Raw genomic sequence first — 22,329 nt, 5'->3', positions numbered from 1 at the left:
TTTGTCAATAGACGAATATACGTTAGAATTGCAACTAGATGGCGCAGCGAGTAAAATGATGATGTTTTGTTTTTTTGGTATGAAATTAGTTTGATTTGTTTTGAAAAATCAGAAATTTTCTGCAAATTTCCCGGATTCAAGTATTCTTTCTTCGTTGAAAAGGTTAGAAAATTATCATTTTACACTGTTTCATTCATAACATATGACGAATGATTCGGTACAAGTGTTATAATTTAAATTTTGTCACTAGGCAAATGATGGGTGGCATTTGTTGCGCTTCAAATATTGTAGATCCTTCTCGTATCGGCCGAAAGGAAGCCCCTGCATAATCAATGATATTAATCAACTTGATATGATATCGTTTTCATCGTCATTATTCACAGTTTGAGCTTCTGAAAAATGTCCGAAAGTTAGTGCTCATAACCTATATTCACTATCAAACATAAACATTTCGAAGATTATCTATGACTTTGGTCCAATCGGGTGTTGAGACCATTTTAAATAGACAAAAATAGAATTTTCTTACCATTTACTGATGATATTAAATGGCTAAAATGATCTTAAATAGAAATTAATGAAAATAATCACGACCGAATCGCGCTTTTAAGTGCGCACAATAAACAAACATCATCACTTTTGTAGTTCTGAGCTCTAATGTAGGTGTCGCATAAGCTGATTAAGCTTTGCGTAAATTCGTCAATTCTCAGTAGCTTCGCTTCGACTAGAACTGTTTCGGCAGTCTCCGGCATTAAAAATTGACTTAACTAGAAAATGAATTGACTAGCGTAGACTACAAAAGATTCTAGCTCACCTGTAGCGTATGTCAAACCACGATGAACTCAAACATCGATGCATGCACACGTCCATGGGAGAGAGAAAGAGAGGAACAAATTCTTTTTGGGGTAAGTCACTTCAAAATGCAATGAGGACAATTTCACTGGGAAGAATGAAATGATATAGTCGAGTCGGTAGAGCGAGATAGGGACTAAACGCCCGACTGACTGTTTAGTCGTTTTGGCGGAGAAACTGCGTGAAGAAGCCAAAAATCATTACTAACTGAAGACGGATATAGTCAGTCAGATAGTCAGCTGACTCTCTACAGTTGACTATGACTATGCAGAGCCCTGGTGGTCATACACTAGTTACACTTTTACTATAAATGGTAATTCAATTTTCTCTCATGATATTTCATATGAGTCAAAGAAAGGACCTGTATATAATAGTGAATTGGAATTTGTTTGTTAAATTAACAGTTCAATCTATAAAGATAAAAATGATTTGGTGTCCGTTCATCACGATTTAACTAAAGAACGGATCATCGAATATGAATAATTATCAAAAAATATAAAGAATAGGGTTATAAAAATCAAAGGGAAAGTATTGAATCCGATTGCATTCGGTGGAAACGTGAGTTTTCGAAATTATCTAAATTAAAATATCTCTTATGGGCGGAACGAAGTTCACCGGGTCAGCTAATTTGAAAATGAAACTCGTTAGACCATACCAAATAGACTAATCTATCGTTTTCGTTCATGTTTTTCCAGCTCACCGAATCTGCTTCAAAATCGTCACACCCACAAGCGAATGTCTACTACGATGACATAAATCAAGTCTTGAATGGAGTGGTGCAACAGCAGCAACATCTCTTGCAACAGCATCAGCAACACCAGCAACAACAACAACATAATCATCATCAACAACAACAACAACATCAACAACAGCAACATTTCCACCATCTTCCAACCCACCAAAACGGCAATGGAACGCCAACCCTCTCCGACCTTTCGACCACACCAAGCTCGGTTTCACCTGTGTCAACCGGTAGTGGAAGCACGGCAAACAGCGCTCAGCTAGCTACTACTATGCAGAATAGTTCCAGCCTGCCGGAGCTCCAGACCCAGGTGACCCAACTGTCGGATCGTGTCCTGCGAGAGCAGCGCCGGCGACGTTCCCTCGAGCACGCTGTACGACGATTGACCGAAGAAAACCGACGTCTGCAGGACGAAAGCCAAGCGGCTGTGCAGCAGCTGAGAAGATTCACCGAGTGGTTCTTCCAAACCATCGATCGGCAATCTTAACAAAATCATATCTAAAACACAGGTCCCTAAGCGTGCTTAGCCCCAATAGCGTCTTCCAAAGTTATTCACCTCTCAACGATAGAAGCAATCATCGCACCCATATCTTGTTAACAATGCATATTCCAATTGTTTTTTTTTCCAAATGCGATCAAACTGACGAAGGAAGCCTTTCTTTTTAATCACAAACGAAGAATAGTAATCGATAAGTTTTGTATCTCTTAAGCGACCAAAAATATATTTAGTAAGTGAATATAAATCGTAATTAAAACAACATTAAGCAACATGCAAACACCAATATTAAATATGCCAATATACACTCCAGTCTCACTGGATCGTTAGATCGGATTACATATTTATACACCCCGTTTTTTGCGAATTCTACGAAGAATCACATTTAAAAGTATGTAGACGAATTTAAGACATCTTCTATCGACAGTAGTAGTTCAAACGTAATACTTTGTAGGAATCGAACTTACACAGAGTGGAAACATACCAAATAAAATCTATAGTAGAGAGTTCGCTTGTAAATCTGTTAGTTTCTAAGTTTAATTAAATGTGTATTATTAGTTGCTATTATTACTAGGTAAGGTCGTTGTTAAATTCCATCGAAACAGTTACGGAACTGTCCTTTCATTTTTTTTTCTCTCGCTACATCCTCTCATTGAAAATATTATTTTAACTCTTCTAAGATACTTAAATGCTTGAAAATCATTATAGTTATGACCTGGTTAGATTTAGTTACATTTAAGTTAGGACTTAAAAACTTATCCTGTTGTGTTTGATAAACAATTCAAACGATGAACGGTTGAAGTGAAAGAACAAAACATGCAATCAACACAGAACCGCATACAGGTTAATCCAGATATAATCACGTGTTGGAATGTAGCAAACGAAGTTATTATATACATTTATATATACATACATATATACACACAAGTTCACAATACAAATCAAGCAACACTGAATCACTTATTGAAACATGAAAATATACGTTAAACATTGAACAGTTTCCCCTGACTTGGAAAGAAAGCCATACACAATAATCGGCCTGTGTCCGGAACCAGGCCTAGCGCCTAGGCTCGTTCAAATTTTAATTCACAATTACAACTTTGATATATTGATCCCCAGTTTTAATTTTTTTTTTATCCCATTTATTTATTTAAGGCTCATTAGCAATCTAGCTGTAACAGAGCCGAATTTTAATCGTGTACATGTCACATGGTTATCATATCTATAATTAGCACATTACACAGTTGCCATTCGCCAGTATTCCTTCTATACCATTACATATGGTACATTCACACAGTAGCCATTTAGGCGTAAGAGCATTCTTTCTGTTCTACCATTATCCAGTTGGACCACCGGACAGCGGAGACAGTTGCTTGATCATTGTTGAGTTATTTATAGAACAGTAGCCCGATGTGTCTGGCAGAGCAGAGCAGTTGTATGGATGAATCGATCTTATTTCGACCGTGGATCGATCTCCATCGCTGATGATTGTTGCGTGGACGTAGCTATTCTGTAACAACACAAAGATGGTCAATGAGGGTCCTGAGTTTTGAACTCACGATAGATCGCTTACTAAGCGAACGCGCAACCAATGTGGCTACGGAGACCCCCCAGTTTTAATTTTGATTAATACGATTTATATGCTTCATGTGAGCTTTAAAATGATGTATATTTTTCCTCCAGATACTCATTCAACACGAAGTTACGGCTTCTCAAAAATCACGAAAAATCTCGATTTTCCTAAAGCTTCTTTGTTTGATTGTTACTTCCAAGTTTCAACTACAAATATTTTATCATTTTTCTTCAAAAAAGCCTAGAATTGCAAAAGAAAAACTGACGCAAAGTTCTCTATTTCATGCTTTTCATGCTTTTTTCTGTACGCTGTGACCCTGATTTCTGCTGTATGTAGATAAACCTACAACAACCAAGAATTTTAATCCTCTAAGTCAGGGGTTTTCAGATTTTTTTTTATGGCAGAGCACTTTTATAGCAAAAATATTTGACGGAGCACCTCCATTTTTCAAACAATTACCCAACTGGGAACAACTCTATTTCGATTGCTCGTCATAGTTACACGACATCTGACCTATAGTAAACAAGATAAACCATTCCTCATCGATCAATTGTAAGAGCCGGACGTCTATTGTTCGTGCTCTGTTAGTAATAAATCGAAGCTGTTTTTTTCCTTCTTCTAAAGTGGTTTTTAGTTGGTTTTTTTCTGCTTTCATCGCAAGTGAACTGCACCAAAAGCAACAGGACGCGCCTCTCTGGGAAGCCCGGATCGGTGGCCTGTTCATTCGTTCCACTGAACGCCGTCAACAAAACAGAGAAGTACAACAATAGATTTTGCCGTCGCGCTATAGTGTTTACCTTGTAGCGCGCGGCTTTGTATCGCTCTCTAAATAGGGGTGTTCAAGGTTGTTCGGACACTTATAATTAATATTTTTTTTTTTGAAGAATTTTTTTTTGGAAAGCAATTTTAGTTTTGAAATATTTTTTTAGTTTACGTTAATTTTAAGTCTAAGTTAGTTTTAAGTTGAGTTTTTGCGCGCGCGTGTGTGTGTGTGTGCGTGTGTGTGAGAAAGTTTTTTTTTGTTTTTCATAGACGGTTGCGCAACCGTTATGGCGTCTGCTGATGATATTGTTGCGCGGACGCGCTATTACCAACAGTCCTCAAAGGCACCATGGGTTGTTTTCTTTCGGCCCAAGGAGAAATCGTTGAGAACTCTTGACATTTCAAGAGATTTGCTGCGTAAGTATCCGGATGTCTTGATACGTAAAGAGAGACCGGACAAACTGCGTGTAGAAGCACCGACTTTTGATGTGGCGAACAAGATTGTTGACCACGAGATTTTCAACAGGGAGTACCACATTTACATCCCTTCTCGAGATGTGGAGATAGAAGGCGTAGTCTCCGATGCGAGTCTGAGTGTTGAAGAATTGAAAAAAGCATCGGGTTGTTTTAAAAACTCCCTAATTGGTGAGCTTGTGAAGATTCTGGATGTTAGGCAACTACATGCAGCATCTTTGGAAGACAACCAAAAAGATCTATAAGCCTTCACACTCGTTTCGGGTGACTTTCGCTGGTTGTGTTCTCCCGAACTATGTGAAAGTAGATAGTGTTTTTTTCCGGTGCGCTTGTTTGTACCGCGGGTCTATAATTGCACCATCTGTAAAATTTTGGGACATTCTTCCAGCCATTGCGGCAACAAGTTCCGCTGCGGTAAATGTGGTGAAAAACACAGTGAGGATTCTTGTACACAAACATTGGAAAAATGTATCCACTGTGGCGAGAATCCTCACGCACTACAGGAGTGCCCAAAGTACAAACAGCACTCCGATAAAGTGAAGCGTTCTATCACAGGACGCTCCAAGCGGACTTATGCTGAAATGCTCAAGGCCGCATCAGCCGCTCATGATGAAAACCAATTTTCGGTTTTGTCAACTCAAGAATTGGACTCTGATTCTGATGAGGATCACACTACGGCTGCACCAGAATCTTCGACAAAGGATGATTCTCAAAAAAGAAAACTCTCTTCACCAATGATGCACCGTAAGAAAGCTAAAATGATCCTCAGAAGACTGTCTAATTCCAAGGATAATGGTAAAAAAACTAATCCGAAGACTCCTTCTCAGCCAATTCCTGGTTTCAGTAAGGATTATACGCCGTTACCCAGAAGAGAGAGAAACAAAAACGCTGCCCCTCGATCTTCTCATAGAAAATTCGCGTCCAATCGAGGATTGATAGCTTTTTCGGACATTGTGGACTTTATATTAAACACCCTCAATATTCAAGACCCCCTTAGAAGCCTTATTTCTGCCTTGCTTCCATCTCTGAAGTCTTATCTTAAGCAATTGACTGTTTCATGGCCCCTCCTTGCATCAATCATATCTTTCGATGGATAATTCACCTAACGTAGTAGGAGATATGATCAATGTGCTACAATGGAACTGCCGTAGTCTAGTGCCTAAACTAGACTCGTTCAAATTTCTACTTCAAAATTATGACTGTGATATATTCGCCCTTTCTGAAACATGGCTTTCTTCTGATACAGAACTCAACTTCCACGATTTTAACATTATTCGCCTGGATAGAAATGATTCTTATGGAGGAGTACTTTTGGGGATCAAAAAGTGCTACTCTTTCTATAAAATTCCTCTCCCAGCTCTATCAGACGTCGAAATTGTCGCGTGTCAAATAACGGCAAAGAATAAAGAACTTTGCATAGCTTCAGTATACGTTCCTCCAAATACTAACATTAGCCGTAGTCAACTTTGGAATCTAGTCTCGATTCTCTCATCCCCAGTTCTAATACTGGGTGACATGAACTCCCATGGTACTGGGTGGGGTGATCCTTATGATGACGCTAGAGCGGCTATTTTTTACGATTTATGTGACGATTTCAATTTAACTATCTTGAACACTGGTGAAGCGACACGAATTCCAAAACCTCCGGCTCGAGAAAGTCGACTCGACCTATCTTTTTGCTCAAGCTCGCTATCATCAGATTGTCAGTGGAAGGTCATCAATGATCCCCATGGTAGCGATCACTTGCCAATCAATATATCAATCAAGTGTAGCCCGCAATCCACTGAACCATCTCGAGTTCCATTTGCTCTAACAAGGAACATCGACTGGCAAAAATTTGCAACGGCGGTAACAATTGGTGTCGAATCAATAGATATACTTCCACCATTGGAAGAATATCGATTTTTCGTAGATTTGATGTATAAAAGCTCATTGGAAGCACAAAGAAGAAAAGTTCCAAGTGCTCCGTTTAAAAGAAAACCAGCCACTCCTGGCTGGGACGACGAATGCACAAAATTGTATTTGAAAAAATCGGATGCTTTCAAAGCTTTTCGTAGACATGGAACATCCACACACTTCGAGGAATATTCGAAGCTTGAAATACAGCTGAAACAATTAATTAAAGCAAAAAAACGCGGTTACTGGCGCAATTTCATTGAAGGTCTTTCTCGTGAAACCTCAATACGTACCTTGTGGAGGGTAGCTCGCAACATGCGTAACCGCTCATCTACTAACGAGAGTGAGGAATACTCCAACCGATGGATATTCGATTTCGCTAAAAAGGTTTGTCCAGACTCAGTTCCAGCCCAACATATTCTTCGAGAAACGTCTCTAAGCGGTGGACCTCTGGACAGACCATTCTCAATGCTGGAATTTTCTATGGCTCTTCTTTCATCGAACAACTCTTCACCCGGAAGCGATATGATTAAATTCGTTCTTCTAAAAAATCTTCCCGATATCGCGAAAAGACGCTTGCTAGACTTATTCAATACCCTACTAGAAAACAATATTGTGCCACCCGAATGGAGACAGGTCAAAGTAATAGCAATTCAAAAACCTGGCAAACCAGCGTCTGACCATAACTCATGCCGTCCGATTGCTATGCTCTCGTGCATTAGAAAATTGCTGGAGAAAATGATCCTTCGAAGACTCGATCAATGGATCGAGACAAATAATTTGCTATCAAGTACACAATTTGGGTTTCGTAAGAGCAAAGGAACAAACGATTGTCTAGCGTTGCTTTCTACGGATATTCAACTGGCCTTTGCGCACAAGGAGCAACTGGCTTCAGTATTCTTGGATATTAAGGGAGCTTTTGATTCGGTTTCCATAGAAATTCTGTCAGACAATCTGGACAGATGAGGACTTCCTGGAATTTTGAATAACTTCTTGTACAATTTGTTGTCAGAAAAGCGAATGAACTTTACCCTTGGACAACTGACAACTTCCAGAAATAGTTATATGGGTCTACCCCAAGGCTCATGTCTCAGCCCCCTTCTTTATAATTTTTATGTGAAAGATATTGACAGTTGTTTGGCAGAACAATGCACGCTAAGACAACTTGCAGATGATGGTGTGGTTTCCGTCAGAGGTTCCCATGCCGAAAACTTGCAAAGACCATTGCAAAATTCCCTAGGTAACTTGTCTTCCTGGGCAAGGAACTTAGGGATCGAATTCTCGCCGCAGAAAACAGAACTGGTAGTGTTTACTCGAAAGCGGTTCCCAGCCCAACTGCAACTCAAGTTTTTGGGCAGAAGCATTACCCAATCATTGACCTTCAAGTACCTTGGTGTCTGGTTTGATTCAAAATGCACTTGGAATACCCACATTACGTATTTGAAGCAAAAATGTCAAAAGAGGGTCAACTTTCTCCGTTCGATTTGCGGCACGTGGTGGGGAGCTCATCCGGGAGATCTCATAACGCTTTATAAAACAACTATTCTATCTATTCTGGAGTATGGCTCTTTCTGCTTTCTCTCAGCAGCTAAAAGTCACCTTCTAAAATTGGAACGAATTCAATATCATTGTCTGCGTATAGCTCTCGGCTGTATGCACTCAACGCATAACATGAGTCTCGAGGTTCTGGCAGGAGTAACTCCTCTACAGAACCGATTCTGGGAACTTTCTCTCAGAATACTGGTGAAATGCGGTGTCACGAACACACTTGTGATTGAAAACTTTGAAAAAATTCTTCATCTAAATATACAATCTTATGTATGAGAATTTATTACCACTATATTTCGTCAGATATTTGTCTTCCATCGTTTACTCCAGATCGTGCTCACTTCACCATCAGCAGTTCCTCAATTGAATACGATCTGTCGATGAAACAAGCAATACTTGGGATTTCAGATCAGCTTCGACCAACTTTCATTCCCCGTATTTTTAACCGAAAGTACCAAAAAGTCAATTGCATGAAAAGATACTTCACTGATGGGTCTCGCCTCAATGGATCCACTGGCTTCGGTGTTTTCAATGAAAATTCGAGCGCCTTCCGTAAACTGCAGGAACCTTGTTCCGTTTATGTTGCTGAGCTGGCAGCAATCGACTTCGCATTGGGGATGATCTCCAACAAGCCTGCAGACCATTACTTCATTTTCTCGGATAGTCTCAGTTCGCTTGAGGCTCTCCAGTCGATGAAAACTAGTAGGCACCCATCTTATTTCCTCGCAAAAGTGAGGCAGCAGATGAGTGCACTGATCGAAAGATCTTATAAGTTAACCTTTGTATGGGTCCCCTCTCATTGCTCAATTCCTGGCAATGAGAAAGCGGACACTCTCGCAAAGGTGGGTGCCCAGGAAGGCGAAATGTTTGATAGACAGATTTCATACGATGAATTTTTCCAATTACTGCGTCAGAGTTCCCTCTTGAGTTGGCAAACCGATTGGGACACTGGAAGTCTTGGGCGGTGGTTATATTCAATTATTCCAAATGTTTCTTCGAGAGCGTGGTTCAAAGGTTTGGACGTAAGTCGTGACTTCATTCGTGTAATGAGTAGACTTATGTCCAACCACTACTCGCTAGATGTGCATCTGCACAGAATAAATCTTGTTCAAAGCAACGTCTGTCGGTGTGGAAACGGTTACGATGACATCGATCACGCAGTTTGGCAATGTACGGATAATTACGCAGCCAGAGAGTACCTTTTGAATGCCCTTAGGGCCCAAAGAAGACAACCCTATGTTCCTGTTAGAGACGTGTTGGGAACTCGCGACATCTGCTATATGCAGTTGATCTATATGTTTGTGAAACGGACTAGCATAAGAATTTAATGCTTTTGTGTGTTTTTTTTTTCTTTTTCGTTATTAGTTTGTTTGTCTTGTCCCCTCATCTCACCGTCGCCCCCCCTCGACAGATAGTCGAACACCAGATGCTATCCCTGGTCTTTATGCACAATGCTACAGTGCGTGCGGCAACTCTCGGTTGAGACAACGATACCTCATACCCATATCCCTAACCTGATCCATCCCACAAAAATTGTTGCCCCTCTAACCTCGAGTAAACCGCGAGTAATCGGTCGAAACCTACTAAACATAGATTTAAGTTGAAATTCTGTAAAAACAAATCATGAATTAGTGGCTCCGCAAAGCTCATGCGATTGAGCCTTACAAATAAATGAATTGGAAAAAAAAAACAAGATAAAGCACTATATACCCAGTGAAATTAAAATAAAGAATGCTTTTTTTCAAGTGGGAGCATTTGCTATAACTTTGCGGAGCACAAATTTCCCGCGGAGCATCATTTGAAAACCCCTGCTCTAAGTATTACAAATTTATTAATATTTTGAAAAATTTTCCGTGTATTTATACTTTTTCAGTTTTAGCTGCCCTCTGTGTGTGGAGAAAACGAAATAAACGACTGTGCGACATTCCAGAGCACGGAAACAAACCCATTTGATAGTAGCAGTACGCAGCCATTCCCAATGACGATGGTACAGTGTTGACATCTGTGATGTGAATCATTCAATTCTCCAGCATTGTTGGAATCAAGGCGCCTCTATATATACCAGGTGAAACAATCATATGAAATGCACTTTCAGCCATATTGGAATTGCTGTCGGTATTGTTTACAAACAGCTGCCGGCAGCTCTCTACAAACTGCCACGACGCTTATTCGAACGATGCCTACTATTTTCGGCTTTCGCGAATTTATGTGAAAAAGAAGGGATGATTTTGTAGAATTTCATTCTCATCCAGTTCATCCACTACTCTCGCATGTGAAAATGCAATAATGGCGTATCCTAGCAATAACAAAACAAACAACCCCCACTCCACAAACCGTAATCCCCTTCTTATTGAAGTGATGATGTTGCTTCACCTGTTATACATTTATACAAGCGCCTTGGTTGGAATATGAATGAAAATTACAGTGGAACCTCGATTATCCACGAGCGGATGATCCGCGGTGCGTTTATCCGCGAAAGCGAGTTCCATAGCAATGCTATGGACTTTCTCAGAATTTAATCAATGAGTTTCTCAGAATTTATCAATGAGTGGTAGAATTTTGCTTTTTTGTTTTGGTCATGGCTTTCACATTATTTGACTTCTGGTGTACACGTCCTCATAGATGGAAAGTTTAATGATTTCTGTGTTGATAAAACATAGTTATCATGCTGAAATATTTTTTTTTGTGTTTGCATCTCTTGTTTAGTCATTTATTGCGTTATCCGCGATTTTCGAGATCCGCGGTGGCCTATCCAGACTATTCCGCGGATAATCGGGGTTCTACTGTATTTGCCCTTATTTTCGAATCGGATTTCGCAACTCAATTGACGGATTTACGTTGGATTTACAACCAGATGTCGCAGCTAGTAAAATGAGGATGTTTTGTTTTTTTGGTATAAAATTCGTTCAAATTTATCTAGAAAAATCTGATATTATCTTCAAATTTCCCAGTTCCATGTATTCTTTCCACGCTGGAAAGGTTAGAAAATCATCATTTTACAATGTGCTATGTATATTACGAGGAATGGCTTGTTATAAGTATTGTAACTTTAATTTTTTTCAACTAAGTAAACGATGAATAGGGTGTTTTGCGCTAAAAATACTGCAAATCCTTCTCGTATCGGCCTCCTACATAATCAATGATATTAGCCAATTTGATATGATATCGATTTCATCGCAATTATCCATAGTATCAATCACCGGTATGCATTATCAAACTTAAAATTTTCGAAGATTTTCTATGACTTTGGTCAAATCGCGTGTTGAAACCATCGTAAATATACAAAACTCCAACTTTCTTACCATATAATGACGACATTAAATGGCTGAAATTAATCTAAATTGAAATAAAATGAATAATCACCACCGAATCTTGCTTTTCAGTGCGTAGAATAAACAAACACCCTCACTTTTGTGGTTCTGAGCTCTAATGTAGATGTCGCATGAGCTGATTCAGCTTTGCGTAAATTCGTCAATTGACGAATTTACGTTAGAATTGCATCCAGATGGGGCAGCGAGTAAAATGATGATTTTTTGTTTTTTTGGTATGGAAATGACGAATTTACGCAATCAGCTCATGCGACATCTACATTCGAGCTCAGAACCACAACAGTGAGGAAGTTTGTTCATTTTACGCACTGAAAACCAAGCAAGTTTTAACACGCGATTTGACCAAAGTCATAGAAAATCTCCGAAAATTTTAAGTTTGAGAATGCATACCGGTTATTGATACTATGGAGAATTGCGATGAAATCGATATCATATCAAATTGGCTGATATAATTGATTATGTAGGGGCCGATTCGAGAAGGATTTGCAGTATATTTAGCGCAAAACACCCCATTCATCGTTTACTTAGTTGAAAAAAATTAAAGTTACAATACTTATAACAAGCCATTCCTCGTAATGTACATAACACATTGTAAAATGACGATATCTGAACTAAGAAAATGATGATAAGGTAACCTAAAACTCAAAAACAAATCACGTATATTTTACTTCCGGACTTTCCAAGGTAGTTCTCGCATGCAGGAACCATGCATCTTTTAATTTGTTTTTGATTGTGCTCTCGAATTTACTTTTTTGATTCCATTGTCAACATTTATACAATTTTCACTACTGAAAGAGGCAAGAAAATAATATATAATATAATATAATATAATATATGTTATATAAAATTGCGCAGAATTAAATTTCTTCCAAACACATCGCAATCAAATAATCTTTTAGGATTATGACATTGCAATTTATGGAAAGAACTATAAACCTTCCATAAACTCACATTGCAAAATTTAAAACCATCATCACTATCACCGCAGCGCCGCCTAGGTGTATATTTGTACGTTAGATCGCCAATAATATAGGATACTCAATTCATACGGAAAAGATCGATCATTGTTTTGATTCCAATAATGCGTTTATTTCTTAGCAAAGGCTGTATCGGCTTTGTTCATGATAGCGTCTCACAAGGGAACGTAGTCTTCCTCACATCGCTCTTTTTCATTGTGTCGTAGGAATCGCAGTCATTCGATCTCTACATTCGCGTACATGTCGATCATAAATTGTTGGCACAGCTAACGGCTTCTTTGAATGGCGTTGTCCTGACCATGTCGATTCATCATAAAATGCATGGAGCGTACTTTCTTGTTTGTTTCGCCTTCTTTAAGTGTCGTTCATAAATTTACTGCAAATTGAGAAATGATGTTAATAATGAATGAAGTACCTGTGGCGGGGTCTCATTGTTTAATGTTTATGCTATATTCGTCTTGTCCCTTCAGTACGGCTGGGATATTTTTCGCCGAGAAATCCCTTCTGACTTGCACTATAGTCACATTTATTGTAGAGCATGACTGTATTTCAGCATAGAAATCGCAGCTAAGTACTAACGAAAATGACGCAAAAATTACAACGTTGAAAATGCAAACTTTAGGAACGTTAATGCCTAAAGTTCTCGCGTCAGCGTGCAATCGGCTAAAATGATTCCAGTAACGCTTGCGAATTGAATTACATGCTCTGTAACTGGTGTTATATCAGAATTGATGACAATATCGTGATTGTCATTTTGTAATCCGAGCAAATGTGATTTGAAGAATTTCAATAATTCATTGTGCTCATTCAAAAAGCCTTTCAGCTCTCCGGCGATGCGCCTGGCTATTGACGGATTGAGGTTACTTGCGCATGTGTGGATGAAAATTCGATGAAGCGGATGTAGTGCCATCTGTCAGTCGAACGACGGTTCAACGCGGGAAAAATCTGTACCAATCTGTACTTTTTGACGAAAATCTGTACTCTGTACCGTACAGAATCTGTATCTAAAATAACGAAAAAATCTGTACCTTTCCAGATAAATCTGTACGCGTGCCAACACTGATTACGACCTATTCTCATGCTTACCAAGTTTTTTGTGCATAGTTTCATCAAAATCGGTTGAGCCGTTTCGGAGGAGTTCGCCCACGAACATCGTGACATGAGATTTTTTTTATATGTAGAGATAATGGAACTCGCTTTCGCGGATAATCGAGGTTCTACTGTATTTTGGATAATAACACTTGCGTGCCGATGTCATTTGTACCGTTTTCATCAACAAATACTGTTAGCCTCATGGTCAACGATTGCAAGCAAATGAAGTGCAGGAGCTTAAAAAACAATCCTATGTTTCATGCATAGACCTACGAGTAAAGTTCTTTATTTTTTAGAATACATAGTAAATTTTATCATGTTCCAGTAAATACAGCACGATATAAATGACGTCATTTTTTACATTCAAATCCGTTGTTTACAGAGGGGAATAGACGGCATTGTTTTGTATGCCGTGAACATTACTTTGAGTACGTACCGCACCTCAGTCGACATTTGAGACAAAGTAAAACAGCTCGTGCAATCGCCATAAATTCAATTGGCAAAGTGTTGGTCAGACGATCCATACGACACTTTGGATGTGGGATATGGGATGCAAACAAGAGAAACGTCATGCAGTTGATCAGCTGCTTTTGTCAGCGGTTTGTTTTGGTTCGGATTCGCGTGGTTTGTTTGCGTACGGCTCACGTTTTTGATTGGGGGTTTATTTTGTAAACTAGTGTTATTTTTCCGGAGAACGGTTCTGCTACAATTTGGTTTTTTATGTGAGAAGTAATTGATGGAAATTGCGAAATTGTGTGAAACGTGAAAAGAAAGGAAAAGTGTTCAGTGCCTGGTGAAGTGTATTGACAAACCATTATTATATGGTGTAGCATTTGGACAGTGTTGATATTTCTAGGCGTGAATTTGAGTGAGTAAGTCTTAAGTCATCGAAACGGATGCAAGTAATAATAAACCGAGAAAATTTCTGAACCCATTTTCCTATTGTCGGCATTTTCGCTGTAATTTTACGAATTACTTTTTATGTTATACAGAACAATAATATTTTTGCCAGCAAGTTTCGTACATGTAAATTGCTGGTCAGAAATGGCTTTGCGCCTGTTACCAGGATGAAAATAAACACTAATCTCTACTTTATTTAATCTCGATATTGCATTATTGAGACCGGTGACGCGGTGTCACAGACCGAAAGTTGAACTTCTCTGTATTTATTTGAAGAAGAGGGTATAATTGAATGAGAAAACTCCAGAAAATATGTTTTCAGCCTCCTCAGGAGAGAGTGATTTTTGATACTCTTACACAAATAGCGAAATTCGACTTTTTTCCTGCTTCTAATTGAAAGTAAGCAACTGAATATAATTCATGAAGTATAAAGAGCTATAAAATAATAAAAAAAGCGTATTAAATGATTGTGGTTTCATTGGTGTAAGAATAAGTGCATATCATAACTACAGGCTCGAGACAAACATGTGCTTTACATTTCATACAGTTCTAGCGTGTTTTTCGGCTTTTTTTTCGAAGAGAAGAATGCGTAACGACCTTCTAGAAATTTACCAGATGATAAAGGTTCTGGAACTTCAAGTTTACATATTTCTAATATTCTTTGCCTCTGTGTTCTTGATAAACTAAAATTAATTTTTTTATCCCATATATTTATTTTAGGCTCATTAGCATTTTATCTGAAACAGAGCCGAATTCTAATCGTGTACATGTCACATGGTTATCATTATCTATAATTAGCACATTACACAGTTGCCATTTGCCAGTATTCCCTTCTATACCATTGGTACATCTACACAGTAGTCATTTTGGCGTAAGAGTTTTCTATCTGTTCTTCCATTATCCAGTTAGACCGGACAGCGGAGACAGTTGATTGATCATTGTTGAGTTATTTATAGAACAGCAGCCCGATGTGTCTTGCAGAGCAGAGCAGTTGTATGGATGAATCGATCTTATTTCGACCGTGGATCGATCTCCATCGCTGATGATTGTATCGTGGACGTAGTTATTCTGTAACAACACAAAGATGGTCAATGAGAGCCCTGAGTTTTGAACTCACGATCGATCGCTTACTAAGCGAACGCGCAACCAATGTGGCTACGGAGACCCCCCAAACTAAAAATTAATGCCTATATTTTTATTGGACATAAAAAGATTATATAAAAGGATTTCTAGGAACTTCCTGCGAGTTGTTTTGTTGTGGATATTGTTCAGCCCATATAGTATAAAAACAAATATTCCCGAAACTGTAACTGTAAAAAATAAACCACCGATTAGTTTATAGTTTACAGTTTTCAATTCTTCCACAAGTGCAATTCTTTCACAAGTGTGTACACCCAAAATTTTTAAAATTTTTAGCTCATGTTTTGTCATCCCGATTTATGACATTAAATGAGATATAACATAACAGAAAATGTCATGACTCACAAATACGAGCGAGCGAAACAAAAGACAAATAAGCTTTCCGCATACTTTTCCACATACACCGCCCAGACCGAGATAGATATTGCTGTCCTTCATGCGCACCTTTTTTACTCTTAGAAAACACTTTCCAACTTCATTTTATAATTAGGTGCAACATTATCACGTATTTGCTGAACAACTGTTGAAGCATCATTAGTCATGTGGATAGCGTGGTCGTGTAAAATAGCTTTGCATTCCAGCCGGCCTTGGTTCGATCCCCATTGATGTCGAATGGATTTTTTTTTGGCACAATCCCAAATGAAATGAGAAAAAAAAAAACAGAAAGAGATGTCTGCACGCATACATACAAACTATTTTTTAACCTTTTAAAACAGCTCATTATTTGCGCATTTGACTCTCCAGCTCACTAAATGGCATCATTTCTGCCAAAGATGACATGTTTTCTGCCAACGCTAGTTTGGGTGTATATGTGTAACCATTGGCTGGAGGTTAAAAAGAATAACTATGCGAAAGTCATTTGTATTTTGCTTTTGCGCGTATGAATCTAACAACGAATAATATATGAATTCGTTCAATCCGGTAATGATCTTAATACATAATAATTATTCAATACATTAATACATTAATACATTCATTATTCAAAAATAGGAAAAAGTTACTTGCCCAAAAAGTTACTCTTATACTCGCGTCGGCGTCACAGCCCGAACGTGGTAAAAAAGTGACACATGTCCTCTTCGTACCAACACATACGATACACTAAACGGTGACGAACGAGGAATGACGAAGCTAGAAAGAATCGCAAAGTCGTAGTGTTGATGTTTTCTGAGAAATGAACGAATTATTGATTTTCTCGGTCTCACAGACCTATGCGCGAGTATAGGAGGGTTAAAGCAAATTTGAGGTGAACGGTGCCCAAAACATGAAAAGCTCAATAACTTGGTTATTTAACCCCCTGAAAGATTCAGAGTTAGGTATCCAACACACCGTATATGTAGTACTGGGCAAAATCAAGTACGCACCTTTGATATTTTCAAATTTTCTTGGTTTTGGTAGAATCTGAGGCAAATGGATATTTAAAGTGTTCTAACAAAAGACAGTACTGTAGGTGTACTTTCGGAATATGTTGGATACAGCGACATGAGAACGATACATGAACTTAAAAAGAGTATTTATTGGGAAATTGTTGTTTTCTGGTGAACAAAATAAAGTACGCATTACAGTAAATCAACATTCAAACTGATTCTTCTTTACGATACTATCTAGTTTGGCCACCTTTAGCTTCAATCACGAATTGCAGGTGTCAAGGCATACTTTCAACGAGGTTTCAGATATGTTGGGAGTTGATATTCATCCACCCTTTTCCAAAGCTTCAAATAGTCTACTCTCATAGCACAATCCCTGCAGTCTTCGGCGCACAGTTCTTGCGGAGATATTTAAATCAGTATTTTCACGAATCACTCGGCTGGAAGCGACAGGATTTTTAGCCACTTCTCGAGAAATTCAGCTATATCTATGTAATATCTATGAAAATTTGAATCTTCCCCATCTTATCAGATTGAACCGCGCACTAATAACGATAAACAAATAATCAAATACATTGTTGTGATGTTTTTCTTTGCAGGGATAGGAATGTTTTTAGACTTACGAGGGGTAGGACACTTTTCAAAATTTTCGTCGACAGGCTGCAATGTGAAATCGTTTTCGAAGTATAAAAAAATGGGTATTTGTTAACCTTACGAACTCTATGAATTGTAGAGGAATGTTATGAAACACAAAATAATTGTGGAACACTTCAAGCCCTCCCCAGTTGACGGTTTACAATTCTTCTCAAATAGTTTGTCATTTTGTATTTAATGAAAAAAATGGCTTCCAATCAAATAGAAGTAACAATAACTAATATTTACAGTACACTTTTACGTCTAATATTGTTATCCTTTCCCAACATTATTTTTTTCTTCTTCTTCTTTGTTTTAAAAAGGCTTTAAACTTTGTCACTTATTCGCCTCTATTTCCAAAGGTTCAATTTTTGTCCAACTGAGCCTTGAGTCATGAGTCACAAATTGTTGGTAAATATAATTCTTTAGAAGTCTGAAGCTGAGAGTATTACGGTTCGATTCCGGTTTTCAGTATTCGATAGACTAGAAGTAATGTAGGATTTCGTAGCCTAATGATTTACTAATCAGACGCATGTGAGTTCAATTTTAGGATTTTCCATCATCTTCCAAATAATTGGCTTTTTTCAAGGCTAGAGGTGAATGAACCTTGTACAGGCAAACCTTTTTTTGTGCGGGGGATAGGGACCGCCCAAAAAAAGTCGCATAAAAAAAATCGTGCAAAACTTCACCAGCAGCTTTAAAAAATCGTGTTCGGCACTCATTTTGAAAAAAAACTTTTTTGTGCGGTAGATAGGGACCGCATAAAAAAAGTTTTCCCCAAGAAAATAACTGAAATCCACGCCGCTCACCGTTCAATTTCCTTTTGATTCCCGGCTTTGCGATGGGACACTTTGCCTTTTCGGTTGCGCGTGGCTGTTTTGTGCTTTCAGTTGCATGTCGGAGCGTGTTGCTGTTAGAAATCATGTCATACAAAAACTTAGAAAAACTTAGAGCATTTGATGAGAGGAGGAGAATGATTTCAGAAGTGGATAATTTAGACGCAAATAAACCATCGAAAAAAACTAAATGGACGATAACTTCGTCAAACATGCTTCTTTTCATGCATCGCACAAAAAAAACGCACAGAAAAAACCGCACAAGAATAGAAAATCGCACAAAAAAAAACGCACAAAAACAGGTTTTACTGTAGTCTGAAAATCATAATCATAGAAATCAGATTTAGATAAAATTGTTTTTGCCCTTTTTTAAAAATAAGATTTTCCGGATATCAGCCTCGCTCTGGACAGTAAAGCAATCAAATTACTTGCAGTAGATCGCTATTCCGTTATTTTTAAAAATTACTTGAAATGGTTAAAATTGTACATAAAAAACGAACCAAATAAATTGGTATTCCGAAAATTTCTAGAAACTTTCATTCTTTGATGAACAACAGAAACGTGAATGATAACCGTTGGCACCCGGTGTCAATTGAATGCCAAATGAAGGTGTTCCTCTATGCGAAGAGGTGAAGTCACGACATAAAAAGTTTCAGATGAACCCGATCAGTAGTAGGTTACTTCCGGGGACAAAAAAGTTCATGAATATAATCAACGGCATATAGAGAATGGGGATGCTGAACTTTTTAATTTTCATCACAGCACAGCCGTATGGACTGAACTTTTGTCTAGGCAACGGGGGAAGATAACACGGAATGGTCACTGCAGTTGCTGCGGTATGTTGTACCCCACATGTATTTAAGCCAAACTTTTTTTCCTGTTCATTCGTATTCTGCTGAGTTCCTTTTTTTTCTCCGTCATCATCAGTATGAACTTTTGGAAGTTGGATCATTTATTACAGCGCGCGCTGTGCATTGGCTGCTGTAGTTTTTATGGCATCTCCTCCGACGCCGCCGCCGTCGCTCGAAAATAGGTCAGCACATATTGTCTTCCGTTAAATTTAATTAAATTGGTCTGATAATCAAACATATTCTGCACTAACAAGCGCCGAAAGCACCGTTCAGCGAGCAACGAGAGTGTTTCCCCATTTAGGAGGGACACCATGGAATTTCTGCAAATCGCGTGGAAATACTTTCGTAGAATATTTTGCTTACCATAAGAATTTTCTTCTGGTTCTTCCGGGGATGGTTTGGATGGAGAACAGATACAAGACAGCGCTAGCATCGTCCGCCTGTGTGGATGGGTGGAGTGTTCATCGTCGTCAGCTTTGTTTCTGTGCTTTTGTACTTTTCACGCAGTAGAGATAATTGCGTGATTGCGAAATTGAAATTAAATATAAATGCAATTTATTTACTACGGTTTTCGTTGCTTTTAGCCAGTCTTAAAAACACGATTGTGTGAACGCGATTATGTGAAGAGCAAAAAATTTAACTAGGGTAAGTTGAGCATACACGGAAACAAAATCAACAACAGGGCAGTTCAATATAAATTTAAAAATGGAAAAAAAAACTATCTTCGAGAAATCATTGCTTCAAAAATTCGAAAACGCGTTTTACCTTTTCAACGATAGTTCTTTATAAAATAAAGTGAGAAGGAAGGTTCGTAAGCATATGAACCGAAACAATAAAGGAAAAGTCATATAGCGTAGGGTTGCAAGTCAACTACGAGTCATGTTTGCTATTTTTTATGTTTCGTTATCACATCCACGTTTTCTAAGCGCACGTTCATGGGTCCAATCGCAGAACTGTTCATTGATTGATCTTCTAATCTATCCTTTAAATTTTTTTTACCAATTTTCAGTACTTCTACCAAAACTCGACATTATAATATCAGATTATTTTCAGACACAATTCTCGTGCAAGATTTTTCATACACTTGCAAATAACATGTTTCTCCGTTACGTGGAATAAATGTTTGATACAGAAAATGATAGAATGAAAACAGCCCTGTATCGGACAATTCGAGTTTTGCTCTTTTCAATACATTTGGCGATCCATTCTTATTTATATAGATAGGAGACGATATAGAAATGCGTTTTATCACATTAAAATCCATTTCCACTTACGACCGAAAATCAATTCCGTTACTACAAACATCAAATGGATTAACAACGCTTGTCAATATGTAATTGTAGAACACATGTGAATTGAGTTTTTCGTATTTTCCCATTTACCTTTAGAGTATTCCGATTTTTTTTTAATTGTCATGTTTGTTTGGAATATGTTTCGTTGAGATATGTGCATTATTTTTATGGGACTCCCTCTCCTTTCCAAAAGAGGAAGGGGTGTCATACCATCATAGAAACGTTTCTCGTACCCAAGAAACCCTCACATCCCAAATTTGGCTCCATTTGCTTGATAAGTTCTCGAGTTATGCAGAAATTTATGTTTCATTTCTATGGCAGACCCCTCCCCCCTTAGGAAGGTGGGAGGAGTTTTGAACCACCTTAGAAATGTTTCTTGGCCCCTAAAACCTCCATATGGCAAATTTGGTTCCGTTTGCTTGATTAGTTCTTGAATTATGCAGAAATGATTGCTTCATTTGTATGGCAGCTCCCCCTTAGAGAGAGGGAGCGGAGGGTCTAACCACCATAGAAACATTTATTGCACCCTAAAACCTCCATATGCCTAATTTGGTTTCATTTGCTTGATTAATTCTCGAGTAATGCAGAAACTTAATGACTTGACTTTTTAAATATATTAGGCTGTCAAAAAAGTCCTGCGGTATTTCCGCGAGGTGTCGTTGTAAGCGCGTAGTTCTAGTCGTTCTAGTCGAGTCATACTATAGCTTGATGGAAAGGTATTTTTGCGCGCTATAATATAGTCCTTGACAGTGTTTTGTTTGGTTAAGTCGTTCGTGAGTTATAGTGTCGCAAAATAAAGAGAAAATCCGACATATTTTACAGTACTACTATGACAAAGGCAAAAATGCATCTCAAGCTGCCAATAAAATTTGTGCAGTTTATGGACCCGATACAGTTTCCATTTTCACCGCACAACGTTGGTTTCAACGTTTTCGTTCTGGTGTAGAGGTCGTCTGAGATGCGCCACGCTCCGGAAGGCCTGTCGTCGAAAATTGCGACAAAATCGCTGAATTAGCCGAGAAAGTTCGGCATAGTAGCAGCCGTAGCATCGGCCAAGAGCTGGGGATAAGTCATCAAACCGTTATTAACCATTTGAAGAAGCTTGGATTCACAAAGAAGCTCGATGTATGGGTGCCACACACGTTGACGCAAAAAAACATCTTTGACCGTATCGACGCATGTGAATCGCTGCTGAATCGCAACAAAATCGACCCGTTTCTGAAGCGGATGGTGACTGGCGATGAAAAGTGGGTCACTTACGACAACGTGAAGCGCAAACGGTCGTGGTCGAAGCCCGCTGAAGCAGCTCAGACGGTGGCCAAGCCCTCATTAACGGCCAGGAAGGTTCTGCTGTGTGTTTGGTGGGATTGTCAAGGAATAATCTATTATGAGCTGCTTTCTTATGGCCAAACGCTCAATTCGGACCTGTACTGCCAACAACTGGACCGCTTGAAGGTAACACTCATGAAGAAGAGGCCATCTTTGATAAACAGAGGCCGCATTGTCTTCCATCAGGACAACGTCAGGCCACACACTTCTTTGGTGACGCGCCAGAAGCTCCGGGAGCTCGGATGG

At 38.7% G+C, this 22,329-nt stretch overlaps 2 protein-coding genes across 6 annotated transcripts in view; both read left to right on the top strand.

Annotated features, from left to right (window-relative positions):
• LOC129780322 (signal-induced proliferation-associated 1-like protein 2) overlaps window positions 1-3,082 on the top strand; it is a 245,109-nt gene extending 242,027 nt beyond the window's left edge. For all 4 annotated transcript variants that reach the window (XM_055788450.1, XM_055788452.1, XM_055788453.1 and 1 more), the window contains one exon: window positions 1,545-3,082. In XM_055788450.1, coding sequence (XP_055644425.1) covers window positions 1,545-2,078 — 534 coding nt within the window. In that variant the 3' untranslated portion in view covers window positions 2,079-3,082. The remainder of the gene's footprint in view (window positions 1-1,544) is intronic.
• An 11,254-nt stretch (window positions 3,083-14,336) lies between these two features.
• The window catches only part of LOC129776503 (tRNA-dihydrouridine(16/17) synthase [NAD(P)(+)]-like), a 258,069-nt gene continuing 250,076 nt past the window's right edge, over window positions 14,337-22,329 (top strand). The window contains exon 1 of one of the 2 annotated variants that reach the window (XM_055782183.1): window positions 14,337-14,606. The gene's annotated coding sequence lies outside the window, so the exon portion shown is untranslated. Of the gene's footprint in view, window positions 14,611-22,329 lie in introns of both variants that reach the window. The other variant, XM_055782184.1, reaches the window with a different exon arrangement.

The sequence above is a fragment of the Toxorhynchites rutilus genome, chromosome 3 (assembly GCF_029784135.1).
Source record: "Toxorhynchites rutilus septentrionalis strain SRP chromosome 3, ASM2978413v1, whole genome shotgun sequence".
Lineage (NCBI taxonomy): Eukaryota > Metazoa > Arthropoda > Insecta > Diptera > Culicidae > Toxorhynchites > Toxorhynchites rutilus.
Note: the sequence above shows the minus strand (reverse complement) of the source record. Positions and strands in the feature narration are given on the sequence as shown.